Source organism: Cebus imitator, unplaced genomic scaffold (genome assembly GCF_001604975.1).
Source record: "Cebus imitator isolate Cc_AM_T3 unplaced genomic scaffold, Cebus_imitator-1.0 Scaffold87, whole genome shotgun sequence".
Lineage (NCBI taxonomy): Eukaryota > Metazoa > Chordata > Mammalia > Primates > Cebidae > Cebus > Cebus imitator.
The window spans coordinates 4,005,773-4,021,212 of record NW_016107402.1 but is presented as its reverse complement, the minus strand read 5'-3'; the positions used below and the strand labels follow the sequence as shown (position 1 = coordinate 4,021,212).

The 15,440-nt window shown below is 48.4% G+C and overlaps 2 protein-coding genes across 8 annotated transcripts in view; both read right to left on the bottom strand.

The window, feature by feature from the left end:
* Positions 1-655: 655 nt before the first annotated feature.
* On the bottom strand, positions 656-2,971 carry SH3BGRL3 (SH3 domain binding glutamate rich protein like 3). The gene is made up of 3 exons (XM_017534666.2): positions 1,944-2,971; positions 1,201-1,368; positions 656-1,113 (listed from the first exon to the last, which is right to left on the bottom strand). The coding sequence occupies exons 1-3, from the start codon at positions 1,989-1,991 to the stop codon at positions 1,048-1,050; spliced, it is 282 nt and encodes a 93-aa protein (XP_017390155.2). The 5' UTR covers positions 1,992-2,971; the 3' UTR covers positions 656-1,047.
* A 352-nt stretch (positions 2,972-3,323) lies between these two features.
* Positions 3,324-15,440, bottom strand: part of CEP85 (centrosomal protein 85) — a 48,692-nt gene continuing 36,575 nt past the window's right edge. For all 7 annotated transcript variants that reach the window (XM_017534649.2, XM_017534652.2, XM_017534651.2 and 4 more), the window contains 7 exons: positions 12,023-12,175; positions 11,637-11,791; positions 10,434-10,527; positions 9,475-9,525; positions 6,722-6,829; positions 5,377-5,602; positions 3,324-4,992 (listed from right to left, as the gene is read on the bottom strand). In XM_017534649.2, the coding sequence (XP_017390138.1) occupies positions 4,832-4,992; positions 5,377-5,602; positions 6,722-6,829; positions 9,475-9,525; positions 10,434-10,527; positions 11,637-11,791; positions 12,023-12,175 (948 nt within the window). In that variant the 3' untranslated portion in view covers positions 3,324-4,831. The remainder of the gene's footprint in view (positions 4,993-5,376; positions 5,603-6,721; positions 6,830-9,474; positions 9,526-10,433; positions 10,528-11,636; positions 11,792-12,022; positions 12,176-15,440) is intronic.

Here is a 15,440-nt window from a genome sequence, read left to right as displayed (position 1 = left end):
GACCAGCTGGGCCAGGGAGAGGGCGGTGCCGACCCGCCCCTTGGTAACTTGAGCCCCAGCTGGCGGGCTTGGCTGCTGGGTCTTTGTCTTCTAGGTTCCTCTTTCTCCCAAGAAGGGCTAAGCAGATCCTGTGAAGGGAGGGATGCAGTGGAGGGAAGGAGCTGGCCCCAGCTGGGGCAGCAGAGCCTTACTGTGAATGTGTGCAGCCAGCCGATACCTGTGCACAGAAAGGCACAGACCCACTCTTCAACTCGTGGGGACACTTCAACACTGCACAAAGCCATTTTGCCACTGTGGGTGCCCACCTCCCATGACTCATACTTAGCCATTCTGCTCCAACACAGGCAGGTGCATGGGATGGACACACTCGCTGACAGGCATGCAAATGTGCAGTACACACAAAGCACAGCGTGATGTGGACACCATCACATGCATGTGAACTGGAGGGTGTCCCAGACATCTCCAGAAACCACTGATCCATACAGGTATGTGTGTGCCAGACATATCCAAACACATGCACTAACATGGAGGTGACAGTCCCATGAGGACAGCTCTACCAACCTTCCCACAGAGCACAGCCTCAGCACAGTCACAACTACCAACCTTACCGAGGGCAGGGACCCAGGAGGCCCAGGCCACAACCAAACAGATACAGTGCCAATGGAACAGGACATTTAATTGTCTCTAGGGTCCTCCTTGGAGAGGGATTGCGGGGCCTTTGGCAGAGCTCTGGCTGATGGAACCAACAGAGGTGCCCATCAGCCAGTGTCAGGCAGGATGGTGGTCCCAAGGCTTGGCTGGGGACAGCCAGCATTTGGGGCTGTTGCTTAAGACAATTTCTAAGACTAGTGGATAAGGAATGTTGCCTTTGAATGGAGAAGGGGGGACTACATTTACAAGGGAGGAGAAGTGGCCTGGGTTGGGGGAAGGACTCTAAGGTCAGGTTAGGAATGACAGGGAGTTGGTCACAAGGTCCTTCATGGCCAGGTGAAGGCTGGGGGGAGTGTGGTGATGGCGTCCAGCAGGGGAACTGTGGGCAGGCTTGACTTAGGCCAGCTTCAGGAACTCTTGCAGCGTGTTTTGTTCCACGGCCTCCACGAAGAGCTCATAGTCCTGGGGAAGGGGAGGCAAGGGGTGGTCACCTGATCTAACCCTGGCCAGAGTCCTCCTCCAACACTCCCCCCAGCCCCCAGTTCATACCCCACAGTACTGGTCCCCGTTGACAATCTGGGGTGGGGTGGCCTTGGGGTTGCCCGCCAAGGCTCGCATCTCATCCCTCAGGGCGTTGTCCTGGGAGATGTCCACTAGCTGGTATTGGATGCGCTTCCCATCCAGGATCCGGGTCACCTCGCTCTGCTGGGACTTGATCTGGGGACAGAGGGTGGGCAGGAGTTAGTGGATGGGCTGGAGGGTTAACGGGGGGAACTCTGGTCAGGTTGAGAGGCTGTGACTGGGAACTTTTGTCCCCCCATCCCCCTCCACACAAGGGGTGGGTTCTGGCCTCTAGGAGTTGGGAGGGTGAGTCAGGCTTGAGGTAGTGCAGATGAAGAGAGGGATCATCAACCACAGGGAGGGGGTCAGAGTAAAGGGAAGTGAGATTAGGCTCAGGGTGGGGAGGGCAGGGCAGGATCCCCCGGCCCCGGAAGAGCAGGCTGCAGTTGTGGTCAGGGTCAGGTAGTGGCAGTGCAGAGAATGGGTGTGGGGTTGATGGGGGATGGGCGCGGGCAGTTAATGCTGCGGCTGCAAAGGACCCAGGATGCCCGACGAAGACGCTCATAATGGGGCCTCGGGACTGGATTTGGGAGACCATGCCCAGCACCTCGCCGGCACCCCCCCCCACTCGCCCCGCCCCTGTCCTGGGGGCGGGTCCGGGGCGCTAGGGTCCGAAACACCAGGACACAGCCCTGCGTTCTTCCCCAGCGCCAGTCCAGGCGCACACTTACTTCGCGGGAGCCGGTGACCGACGTGCTGTAGACGCGCAGGCCGCTCATGCTGGGGATACGCGGGCAGGCCGGTGGGCAGAGGGCGGTGGTAGCGGCAGCTGCACTGCCGGTAGACTACGCCGCCGCCGCGCTCGGGAGCGGTTTCCTTCCTGCTCCGCCCGCAAGTCATCACGCTCGGGACCAATGGGTGGCGTGGGCAGGCGGGGCTGGGCCTGCGCGACACCGCCCCGCGCGCCGAGGGCCCCCTCCTTTCCCCCCGGTGACCAGACGCGCAGAGGGACCCGTCCCACGCAGAGACGCCCCTTCTGCGGCTGCCCTGCTAGTCGTCTTCGGCCCTTCCCTGATCTGGAGCTCAGTGTGTGACTGGGGAGAGGCTGAATGGCAGGACAGGCCTGGAGAGGGTCTGGCAGGGGCCTCCTCTCCAGCCTCACACAGGTTTGGTGCATCCAACTCCCCAGCCCCGAGAGCCGCCGTCTCCAGGAGGAGGTGCCCTAATAGTACAATACAGCGTAGCTTGGGGCTTTGGAAGGCTTGAGCTTCTTTCAAACCCAAGTTCCCAAACTAAGGAACCTTGCTCCAAGGGAACCTGCCCCCCACCCCCGCCCCGACTAACCCTGGGGGATAGGAACCAAGGACAGCAGAAAGAGCCTGTGCTTAGAGATTTTCCCTCAAGTTCCTCTCCACTCAGATGAGAAGGTTTACACAAGGAAGGGTGGTGGCAGGACGCTGGGGCCACACCCTCAAGGAACCAGGTGGAGACCAAGGCTGACAGCTGTAAAGTGTGGCAGTAGAGGGTGGTGTCAGGACTCTCGAGAGCCTGGGCTCAAGCTGACCCTTAAGATCCACCTCTGGTCTTGGGTGGTCCAAGCTCAACCCCAGCTCCATGCTGCAGATGGCATTTCCAAACCACTACTACTCCCAGCAAGAATTCAGGGATTGAGGGAGCAGACTGCAGCAACCAGCCCAATTTTGGAGACCTAGCCATCTGTGTGGCATTCAACGTAATGCTTTTTAGGTGTTTCCCTGGTCCAGGGCTCAGGCAGGTAACAGCCCAAAGACAACTCTTAGCTTTGGTAAAGCGACTTACAGAGGCTGCTGACTTCCTGCAAGGACCGCTGAAACTTTCCAGTGACAAACTTCTGCTATGACTCAGGGCAGGTTTGCCCAACAGAAAGTGAGTGGGAAGAGATTTGCTCCGATAGAACGACAGAGGAGCGGATGTGGCAGAGATATGGACATGAGGCTGGACCTGCTAAAGGTTCCTCCTTGCTGCTGCCTGGGGAACCTGGCTGAACAGCCAGACTTTGGCTCTAACAAGCCAAAGTGAGGGGTAGAATAGCATGGTGGTGGTGGTGATGGAAGGCTATGGAAAACTGAGGAGTCTGTTAAGATATTTTATTTTATAATCAAAATAGGCAATACAAACAAGTTGACATAACAAAGATTCATATAAATAACTGGTTAGAAACTTTATGAAGAAAAATATCCGTGAGCATGGTGGCTGGGCTCCCAATGCACAGGGTGGAGACCAACCAGGCGGCTCTGCCTTTAAGAGGCAGGAGCCCAGAGGCTGAAGGGATGGCTGGGTGGGGCTGCTCTGAATGGAAGGGATAAGTCACTCCATAAATAAAATACAAACTTGTAAAAACACTTAAGAAAGAGCCTCATTCAGGCCCAGGCGTGAGGTCTAGGATGCTGCCAACAGCCGAAAGCTTAGCAAAAATCTTGTTGTGGCTGACTCTGGCCCACACATGGCCCCTGCCTGGCCTGGCTCCAGATCTAGAGGAGGCATGGCTGGCCCAACAACCAGATACTAACAAGTGTGAGATGCTCCCTAAACCAGAAGGCAAGAAAAACCAGAGGACAAAGGGCCCTCCCTAAAGCCCCAGAGAAACAACCCAGAAAACATTGAAAGCTGTACTTTAAAGCTGACTTGTACTGGGTACTCTGAAGTTTCAAGGAGGCCAGAGCAGGAAAGGGAAAGGACTGACCCCCACTGCCCCCAACATGAGAGGCACAAATTAGAGGGCTGGGCACAGGGTGTAACCCTGGGTGAGGGAGTAAGCAGCTTGACAGTTGCCCTTTGGTCTCTGGGTTAGAATTCTGCCCAAGGCTAGAAGCACAGAGAAGACTATGTACTCTTAAGTCCAGGAAGGGGGCTACCTGGAAGGCCTGAGAACAAAGGAGAAAGGGGCTGGGCTAAACACGTGGCCAGGGCCCTAAGGACACAAGGCAGCTGGAGAGTGGTATCTCTTGTTATGGTAGGCAGATTAAAGAGTCCCAGCTGTAATCCCTAGGTCCCCATTCCTAGTAGTTATATGCTAACCAACACATTACCCTGAGGCTTCTGGGAGAACAAGAGCCCTGAGGAATAAAAAGTGAGACCGGGCATCAGAAAACCCAGAAAGCAGCTCAGTTCCCAGGAAGGCTGGCACAGGAGGCCTGAGAATTCTTAAATGGCCATTGTTACTGGTACTCGCTCAGCCTTTTCAGGCCCCTCTGATGAGCTCTCTAATCAGCAGGACCAAGGTATAAAGTGGGAACGAACATGGTTCTACCCATTGGATAGAGAAGAAAAGTGGACAGCTTGTTCATCTCTGATGTCAGCCTAGGACTGGGAACACTTTGTGAAGACTTATCTGTTGTGCCTGCCGAAAGTTAATTAGTAACTCACCCTTGAAAGTGAATTAACGGGACAAACATAATCCAACATGCCAGTGTGGGGTAGGACACAGTTCCCTAATCAGCCCTTGGCCCCCAGATGCAGGCTCTCCTATCCCCTCTGATACTTCTCTGGGAATAGCAGACAAGAGAATGTCAGGGCAGAAACCTGCTGGACTAGGCTCTCAGCAGCCCAGATCCTCCCTGGGGGAATCCCCCAGAATTCCTCACTGTGTGACACAATTTTCTCCCATGTCCTGGGCATATCTGTCTGACATGGTGGTCCTTAAGTCCTCAATGTCACGATGCAGCTGTTGGACTTCTTCTAGTTTCTTCTTGATCACATCTGGCTTCTGCAAATCTAGCTGAGTTTCTGGGTGCTGTGTTGCTGGAGAGAAGAGCATTTCAAGAGAATGTTAGCAAGTCAGTTGGGAGACATTTTCATGTGGAGGGGGCAATATGGATAGGCAGTATTTTGAACCCATAGTCTTGGGACATGATCTTAAAAAAAAAAATCTGGGGATAGTGGGCTGGGAATTTGCTGCTAAAGGCCCACTTTTAGTTTGTGCTGCATGCAAGTACTCCACAGCTTGTTTCCAAAAACAGATTTATGAACACCTACTTTGTGAAACAAATAAATGTCCAGAAGGCGGTGGCCAGGCCTATGCACTCTGTCCACATATTATCCTAAGAATATGGGAAAGGGGGACAAGGGAGAGAAGAGAAAGAAGGCTCCTTTGTTCTGGGCCCCCAGACTGGTTTGAGGACTCACAGTGAATGCCCAGGAGCAGGGAGAGATTGGGGTCGTGGCCCTGGGCCCTCTGGGTCACAATGCTACAGACAGCCTGCAGATCTTGAAGGCAACTGGCCAACTCCTGGTGTAGCTCAAGTGCCAGCTGGGCCGTGTCTGGTGAAGGTGGAGACCCTGGTTGGGCCTGGCGCAAGTGCTCCTGGAGTGTCAGATTCTTCTCTATCAAGTCCTGGTTTTGCACTGAAAGCTGAGCAGATAGATGGGTAAGCCCATTACCTCAGGCCCAGGGAGAGGAAGAGTATCTGTGCATGAGTGTGTGTGGGTATGGAGAGGATGGGTGAGTCACAGGCAGTGTCCCCCTTCCCCAATCCTATCCCTGCCAACAGGCTTAGCACTTCTCCCACCATCAATATCAGGCCTCGCTCCTCTTGTGGGTAGGTTAGGCACTGGAGAGGAGGCCAACCCTCAGCTGGTTCTGAGTCATCAGCATCCAAGTTTCTGTTCAAGAACCAGAGAAGATGCTCCCGCCCCTAGGAACTCTATCTCAAGCCAGTCCCTCAGCCAACTCTGTTAGCCAGGCTATTAGAGAAGGCTTAATGTGAACCGTGAAATCTGAGGAGACACTGGTTTCAATCTCTCCCTGCCACCCTGACAAAAGTGGCCACCAGCCAGCCTGATCACAGTGTGTCAAAGGAATAAAGAGGGTAAGACAGACAATATGACAACTAGTAGCCACTGGGTGGGGGCTGGAGAAACTGAGACCTGGAGGATCCAGTACTGGAACGAGTCCTGCCTTTTCAACCTCTCACCTGAGTGGAGTCAGACTTTATTACAAAAACCAGCTATTCATGTATGTCTGCCTGTTTCCCTCTCTTCCTGACAGCTTAATCTACTTTCCTTCCCTTCCTACCTTGATTGTGTTTTTATAGAGTCTGAATAGAGTCCCTCCTTCAGTCCCAGGCCCTCTACCCATACTGGGCCATGTGACAATTCTTGCTCAAGGAGGTTCCTTCCTAGGAACTAGGCCAGTCAGTGAACTTGGTTGCCCCCTGCTGACAGCTCTGTTTAGTGCATGAAGGCCACCAAATCCTCAGTCTTTCATTAAACTCTCCACTCAGAAACCTGGGGCTTCAAGCAGACAAAGAGAGAATGATTTTCCATATCAAAATGCGTTACTGGGTAATTATGGACATGCTACAACAAGCTTACGGTCTGCAATATAAAGGATGATCCAATGCACCTTTCCTTTACCCACAAAGCTCAGCAGGGACCTCTCCCTTTCAAACACTGGGTAGGCATGGGAAGGGCATACAAAGAAATAGGGTTTGTGGAGGCAGAACCAAGAGGCCCGACTACTGCTGCTCACCTCCTTCACAGCTGTGCGCAGCTGCTGCAGGGCTGCATCCCTTCGCTGGGCCTCCTCTCTCAGGGCCTGGCTTGTTCCTTCTTCTTGAGCCACTTCCTGCTCTAGGCTCTGAATCACACAACAAGATGTTGAGGGAACACAGTAGGGGTAACAAGTCTAGTTCAGACAGTATCACCGCTGGCTTGAACTATGTAGTGAAGACTCACTCTACCTATACACTGATGCTAAAAGATTATTTTAGAACAGTCCTGATTTGTGACCTCCCATTAAACCCTCCTATAGCCCTTGACCACATACCAAATAGAGGTCAGCTTCTTAGCAGGGCATACCTACTTTTCTAGCCATATCTCTTTCCATCCTCCACACTGCTAGCCTCTACACCAGCTACAATGAATGACTGGCCCTCATCCCTGAAGGCTGTAGTGTCAATGCCTCTGCTCACTTCTCTTCTTTGCTCAATCTGCTCTTCTGCTCTTTTACCTCCAGGAAACCTCCAAGGTCCATTTGAGCTTTCTTCAATCTGCAAATCAGATCCAATTCATCCTAATCCTACCTTGCCACTCATATCCATCATGGCTTATGGTGAATATCCAACATCTGCTTAATATTCTAGTTGACTATGCATATGATCCTTCCCGCCACTCGAACATAACTTTCTTGAGGGCAGGGAATGTGTTATTCAGCTGAGTTCAGTATTTACTAAGCACTTACTATGATAGGCTCTGAGGACACTGAATAGAACACCAAACAGTTCCTGTCTTTTAGGAGTTAACAGTCAAGTACTCCTGATAATACTGTGTATTAAATGCTGTTCAGAGATGTGGAAAGCGGTAGAACATACTCACAGGTACCTAATCTTGTGAGTTGTGTTTAAGTGTATTTGTGTTTGTGTGTGTAGGAGTGGTCAGGGGAAGGGAAATATTTAAGCTTTTAAACTTCAGCCTCTCATTCTATTCATTGAATTTTTCCTCAAATTTTGAAATTGATTTCAATGAAGTGTCAAAATTTTTTTTGATATTTCTCATTTTGTATTTTAAAAAATGTAACTGCCGGGCGCGGTGGCTCATGCCTGTAATCCTAGCACTTTGGGAGGCCGAGGTGGGTGGATCACTTGAGGTCAGGAGTTCAAGAGCAGCCTGGCCATCATGGTCAAACCCCATCTTTAAAAAAAAAAAATGTAACTGCCAAGAAAAACACCTCATGATCATGAAAAATCCAAAGTGACCATCATGAATCTATCTAATTCCAACAAATTCATCTGATATTTAAATTTGCCTATGTAGTCTTATCATAGGTAAATGTGCCATATAAAATGTTGGGCTTTTCCAAATTTTATGAAACCCCAGGGTTCTAGGAAACCTACTTTGAGATCCATTAAAAACTACTAAAAACCTGGAATTTTAAATGGGTACATATTAAAATGCCCACCAGGCTTGACTACCTCCTTACAGGACTTGAAAGAGGTGAACTAGACATATCCCAATACACATAATGGCAAAGGGCAAGATTGCAGCCTCCATTTATTCCCTCAAAATGAGTGCATTTCAGATGTTCTGGTGTGAAAACTTTTCAAGTCCAAAGAGAAGCTGAGTGAACCTGCTTACCCAGGATTTCTTGGAGAACCCAGTTAAAAACATTCCCACTCTGGCCCAAAATAGAAACCTGGAGTCATCTTTGATTCTTCCCTATTCTTCAACCCCTACATCCTGTCAGTCACTGATTCCGCTTGATGTTACCTCCTAAAGTCACTTCAATCTGTCCCCCCACATCTCCCTGCTGCTGTGCTGCCTTATGTCAGGTTCCCTCATCATCTCTCACTAGAATTTCTTCAACAGTCCCCTGGACCTTTCCTCTCTCCAGGATGCCAATCTTCCACATGGCCTAAGTTGCAAACCTGACCACATCACAACCCAATTAAGGCTGGGCACAGTGGCTCACGCCTGTAATCCCAGCACTTTGGGAGGCCGAGGCAGGTGGAACACCTGAGATCAGGAATTTGAGACCAGCCTGCCCAACGTGGTGCAACCCCGTCTCTATGAAAAATACAAAAATTAGCCAGATGTGGTGGAAGGCGCCTGTAATCTCAGCTACTCAGGAGGCTGAGGCAGAAGAATCACTTGAACCCAGGAGGCGGAGGTTGCAGTGAGACAAAATCGCGCCATTGCACTCCAGCCTGGGCAACAAGAGTGAAACTCTGTCTCAAAAGAAAAATAAAATAAATTTTTAAAAATGCTGTAATAGATGCCCAACACCTACCTAAAGAAAAAAAGCTAACTTAATTGATAGAGAAAGCCCTCTCATTGCCTGGAATGCCCAGGTCTCCACTTACCAACTTAAAGTGAATACTTCAGCAGTATCAAACTGCTGGCAGCACCACGTTCAAACTATGCTGTTTCACGTCTCCATGTTCCCACTCATGCTGTTCCTCCTATCTGGAATCCAATACATCCTATCCAGCTCCTCATCTTTGCCTGGCTAACTCCTCATCCTTCTAGGTTCAGGATCTCCAGAAATCTTTTACCTTCCTTCCTCCCACCAGGATACTGTGGGCACTGCTCTCACAGTAATGTGCTGAAACTCCCTACTGTATTTGTGTTCTCTCAGCCAGGCTCAAAAGCACTGACTGGGTCTCATTCTTCTTGTATCCCTAACACTGAGCAACTTGCATGGCAGAGAACAAAATAAATGTTGGCTAAATTTTAGAGATTCCGTCATTAAGTTCTACCCACCACGTCCCAAGGATTCCTGCTCACCTGTACTTGTACGCGCAACTGATCCATGTTCTGCTGCTGCTTCTCCACAATCTGAAAGGCAAAGTTATCAAGGAAGGCTGCAAGCACAAGGCTGATGGTGAGGTCAGAGGGCAAGGGGGCTATACTAGGACATGTGGTCTGGCCATTAACAGTGATTAGTGAACTCTACCTACAGAAATATAAATCAGACTCTCAATTGTGGTAACTAGCTTCACAGTACTGTGCTCCAATCACAAAGGTTTATACAGGAATGTAGTGTGGACCCATGACCACTACTGGTGGAAAGGGGACTCTCATTCTAATGACTGTAGGCCAGTGGAGTCAAGTTTATATATAGCCAGGGCAAACTCGTTTTTTGGTACAAGGACATGGCTAAAAATTCAGTTTAATGAAGCTTGCCATTTCCAGGGCTATGATGCCTGTTGTTATTTACATCTCTGGTTATAATGATTATCCAAGGAGGGACCCTAAACAGGCCTGGTTTCTTGTCTTTTAAAGACTGCAGGTATTATTTCTATCATTTCTGGGTGTTCTTTTTTCACTAACCTGCAATCAGTTTCACCAGCCAGCCCCTGGCTCCCTCGTCTTTGCCGGATTAAGAAACAAGGCCATCTCACTGGTTAGAACTCTGCTCAACTCGAGGGTTTGTGTATGGGCCTGAGCCATGAGTATAGTACACCAAACTTTACTGCACCATTTTGGGTCATCTAGTCTGGATATTCAGAGGCATATTACTCCTCCTCTTTTGCTGTATTCTAAATGAGTAAAGTTTGCCTCTTATAAGGATGACTATCTAAATATAAATTACTATGCAGGATGACTTCTCAGAAAAGAAAGAAAAGCTCTTGGTAACAAATCCTAGGTAGCTCAAGGCCAAGAATTCATGTCTCCCTCCCAATATACAATCTTCTCTTTCCTCCCAGCCTATCCTCCATTACAGCCTGGACACCCTCAGTCACCTTTTGAAGCGAATCACATTGCTTCTGCCAGGACTCTATTTCCACCTCTGGACCTTCTCCACTGATCTCCTCCACAGGCTGCACATCTTGCAGGCTGAAAGACAGTGGCCTCTTCAAGAACTCTGAAGTTAGAGACAAGTGGCTTTGATTCTGGGTTCTGTTATTTATTGCACATTTTGAGGCAAGACACTTAGTCCCCTTCAAGCTGTAGCTGGGGATAATACTTAGGTCTGTTGTAATATAAGGAATGCTACACAAAAGCTGCTCAATACATGTTAGTTCTCTTCCCTAGGGGCCAGAATCTATACAATGTGACACCAATTCTCTACCCGCCCAAGGCTCTTGCATGCTTTGTTTTGATATTCAGAAAATGAATATTTATCCCATGCATTTAGGTTATAAGTTATACATGTACATTGTAGGAAGTTTGGAAAATACAAAAGCTCCTATTTTCTTGGCACACATAGTCTGGGGCAAAGCCAACTTTGTCCCCTAACTCCACTTCTGACTCCAACCAGTAATTTCCTCCAGTGGGTCCCTATAATTACTTACAGCAAAGCCCATCTCCTGAGATAACCAACAGAGACACTGTGGCTAAATATGGGATGAGAAATACAATCCATCCCATTAGAAACTGGATTTGGTCCAAGAGGCTGCTGAAATAAACTATTATTTTCAGAAACTGCTATTAATATGGAGGAGGCTCCCAAGACACCCTGAGAGCACATTATGGCATCTTGTTTTGTTCTCAGAACCTGTCATGGCAATGGAGAACAATCTCTAGGGCTGAGAAGAAACAGATGCTCCTGGTAGCCTTTAGCTTACATGGCTCAAAATGTGGATAACTCTCAGTTCTTACCACCAGGACCCCCTTTTAAAAGTATACAGATACCTCATTTCCCAGTTTATAAAGTCCTTTCATGTATTCAACACATATATACTAAGAAGTACGTGTCAGGCACTGAATTAGATCCTTACAAAGGCTGTGAAGGTAAGCCCCCACTACATCCCTACTCCATGCCAAAGACATATTCCTTTCCCATAAAAGCAGCTTCCTTATTACTCACAATCCAAAGAAAACAAAGCTCAGAGAAGTAAAATGATTTTCCCAAATCACCCAAAGCCACACAGGTATGTGAGCAGGGTGGCTATGACCAAAAGCTAATTCTCCACTCCCTCCCTCAATCCCACAGGGTTATTTACCTATGTCTAGTGGAGGAGAATTCTGCTTCTCTCTGCCTCAGGCTTTCCAGTTGAATCTCCTTCTCTCTGCAGATTGCCTGGGTCTCCTCCAGCAAACTCTCCAGCTCAGTCACTTTCTCCTGTAGCTCTGTGCTCTTCAACTCACAGTCCTTAAGCTGAGAGATAGGATCCCATGTTTAGGTGAAATAAGCCAAGGAAGACTCTCTCCAGGTACCTCAAAAAATTTGCAGTCCAGTTGCAAATCTGACAAATGTGAATCTGGACATGACTACTTTGAGATTCTCCTTTCAGGAAGTCACAGGATAACTGCATGCAGCAGATGATGAAAAAGTTCCCCTGCCTGGCCACTCCCTGATACCCCAAGCATGCCAAGACATTGCTGCTACCTGTTGGCTCTGCTTCTGATGGTCTTCCAGTGTAGGCAAGTCAGCCAGGTAGCGCTCCAAGGTCTCAATACGCTGTTGCTTCTCCCGGTTCTGCTCTGATTCCTTCTGACATTTCTTTTTCAAATTATTGATATGTTTATCACGACCTTTGACCTAGGAAAAGAAATGTCAAAAGTCTGTCTTCACTATTCACTCCTCTAGAACCCTGATGGAGTGCAGTGGTGTGATCTCAGCTCACTGCAGCCTCTGTCTCCCAGGCTCAAGTGATCCTCCTACCTTAGTCCCTGGAGTAGCTGGGACTACTGGCACATGCCACCACAGCAGGCTAATTTTTCTATCTTTTGTAGAGATACGGTTTTGCCATGTTTTCAGGCTGGTCTCCAACTCCTGGCTTCAAGCCATCCACCCACCTCGGCCTCCCAGAGTGCTGGGATTACAGGCATGAACCACCACACCCGGCCACATCAACTTTTTTTTGAAGCAACCCTTGAGGCTGTGAATGTTGGTCTCCTGAAATGAAGGCAGGAAGCTAAACAAATTTTGCCATTTAGGCTTTGAGTATAAAACTAAAGAACAGCCGGGCGCGGTGGCTCACGCCTGTAATCCCAGCACTGTGGGAGGCCGAGGTGGGTGGATCACGAGGTCAAGAGATCAAGACCATCCTGGTCAACACGGTGAAACCCCATCTCTACTAAAAATACAAAAAAAATCAGCTGGGCATGGTGGTGCATGCCTGTAATCCCAGCTACTCAGGAGGCTGAGGCAGGAGAATTGCCTGAACCCAGGAGGCGGAGGTTGCAGTGAGCCGAGATCGCGCCATTGCACTCCAGCCTGGGTAACAAGAGTAAAACTCCGTCTCAAAAAAAAAAACCTAAAGAACAAACTTTCTAATCAAGGATGGAGAAAGGCTTCTAGGGCAGTTTTTTAAAACCGGCAGCATTTCTGTTGTATAATACAGAATCTGTCTGATCTCTGTACCTGGTTCCTGGGAGGTAACCTTGGAATTTCCTGAATTGGACAGAAGTGGGCCAGAACCCATCATGAATAAATTTATGCCAATACTATGACTCAGAATGGATGCAGATCACCAGAAAAACCAACTGGTTTGAGCCTAACTAATCTACTATGAAGGGACAGGGATTAATGATAGAGTTCAATCATGCCTATATAAATGAAACTCCAACTAAAAACTCTGGACATGGAAGCTCACTGGAGCTTCCTGGTGAGCGAATACATAAATGTGCTGTGTTTACATGCCCTTCTTCCACAAGAAAAGGGCATGGAAGCTCTGCTCTCAGGATACTCCTGGATCTCACCCTATGTCTCTTTACATTTGGCTGGTCCTGAATTGTATTCTTGTATCTTGCCCCCACCTTGTTTTAAATGAGCACATAAGATACAGAGGGGCTTATGAGTGGCTGACAAAGTTCTATTTTACTCTATTTCACCCTTGTTGCCTAGGCTGGAGTACAATGGCACGATCTTGGCTCACTGCAACCTCCACCTCCCAGGTTCAAGTGATTCTCTTGCCTCAACTTCCCTAGTAGCTAGAATTATAGGCACCTGCCGTCACACCCAGCTAAATTTTTTATTTTCAGTAGAGACGGGATTTCACCATGTTGGCCAGGCTGGTCTCAAACTCCTGACCTCAGGTGATCCACCCACCTCGGCGTCCTAAAGTGCTGGGATTACAGGCATGAGCCACTACATCTGACTCTGAATTGTATCCCTTATAATAAAACTGTAATCATAACTATAGCACTTTCCTGAGTTCTGTGAGTAGTTCTGGGAATTATTAAACCTGAAGGGGTCATAAAGCCTACAGATCTGCAGCCAGTTGGTCAGAAATATGGGTGGCATGAAGACCCCAGAATTTGCAGTTGGCATCTGAAGTAAACACAGTTTTGTTGAGAACTGTGCCCTTAAATCTGTGGGGTCTGACACTAACTCCAGTTGGTCTGCATCTGTATCGGACTGCAGAAGTATAAAACTTTCCAATAGACATATAACCAATCTGGTCTGTTCTGGTGAGAAAGATAACATATGATTCCCTAAATATCACACATGATATAAAGCCATGCAATCAACTAGAAAGACTAATGAAACTTGAGAGGAAGAACTATGTGTGTTTGCTAATTATTATATCCTAAACACATGGTACAATGCCTGGCACAGGGCAGGTATTCAATAAAGACTTGAATGGAGGCGTTTTCTTCATCATTATGGTGCTTTGTTTTATTTTGTTTGCTTATGAACAAGGAAGCTGAGGGAAGCAAGAGAAAACAGAAAAAGTGATATAGATCTACTAAATGTCAAACAGGCGGCACAGGCCTCATTTAATCCAAAGAAATAACAGAACTAATAAAGATCCCTGAAAATCAGCGAAAAGCTTTATCCTAGGTCCAATCTGTACTCTTAAATCTCTGAACCAGTGATTTTCACACTTCAATATGTATCAGAATCACCTGATTTATGGAAAATGATAAACTGACCATAAATGCTTATTTCTTCTCTCTTCCAAAAACATCTTTAAAATGACAGAAAGAAAATAAAAAATTAACTGAGAAACAACAGGGGAGGAAACAGAAGTTTAGGAAAGATTTCTTTTTTTTTTTTGAGACAGGGTCTTGCTCTGCCACCCATGCTGGAGTGCAGTGACACAGCCCACTGCCGCCTTGACCTCCTGGGCTCAAGTGAGCCTCCCACCTCAGCCTCCTGAGTAGCTGAGACTACAAGGAGTATGCCACCACGCCCAGCTAATTAAAAAAAAAATTTTTTTTTTTGAGACAGAGTTTTGTTCTTGTTGCCCAGGCTGGTGTGCAGTGGCATGATCTCAGCTCACTGCAACCTCTGCCCCAGACTCAAGTGATTCTCCTGCCTCAGCCTCCTGAGCAGCTGAGATTACAGGCTAATCTCACCATGCCCAGCTAATTTTTTGTATTATTAGTAGAGATGGGGTATTGCTATGTTGGCCAGGCTGGTCTTGAACTTCTGACCTCAGGTGATCCACCCAGCTTGGCCTCCCAAAGTGCTGGGATTACAGGCATGAGCCACCACGCCTGGCTTAAAAATTTTTTTATGGAGATGGAGTCATGCCATGTTGCCCAGGCTATTATTTAGGCTCAAGCAATCCTCCTGCCTTGGCCTCCCAAAGTGCCAGGATTAACACAAGTGAGCCACCATGCCCAGCCTATAAAAGACTTTAATGCAGCTGGGCATGGTAGCTCACACCTGTAATCCCGGCACTTTGGGAGGCCAAGGCAGGTGAATTGCAAGGTCAGGAGTTCGAGACCACCAGCCTGCCAATATAGTGAAACCCGTCTAAAACTAAAAACACAGAAATTAGCTGGGCATGGTGGCATGCGCCTGTAGTCCCAGCTACTTGGGAGGCTGAGGCAGGAGAATCACTTGAACTCAG

Bases quoted from the DNA above. Each gene is read 5' to 3' on its own strand.
- SH3BGRL3 (XM_017534666.2), bottom strand. From the start codon at position 1,991: ATGAGCGGCCTGCGCGTCTACAGCACGTCGGTCACCGGCTCCCGCGAA. The intron at 1,369-1,943 runs GTAAGTGTGCGC...CTCTGTCCCCAG, and splicing joins CGGTCACCGGCTCCCGCGAA to ATCAAGTCCCAGCAGAGCGA. The intron at 1,114-1,200 runs GTATGAACTGGG...CCCCTTCCCCAG, and splicing joins ACGGGGACCAGTACTGTGGG to GACTATGAGCTCTTCGTGGA.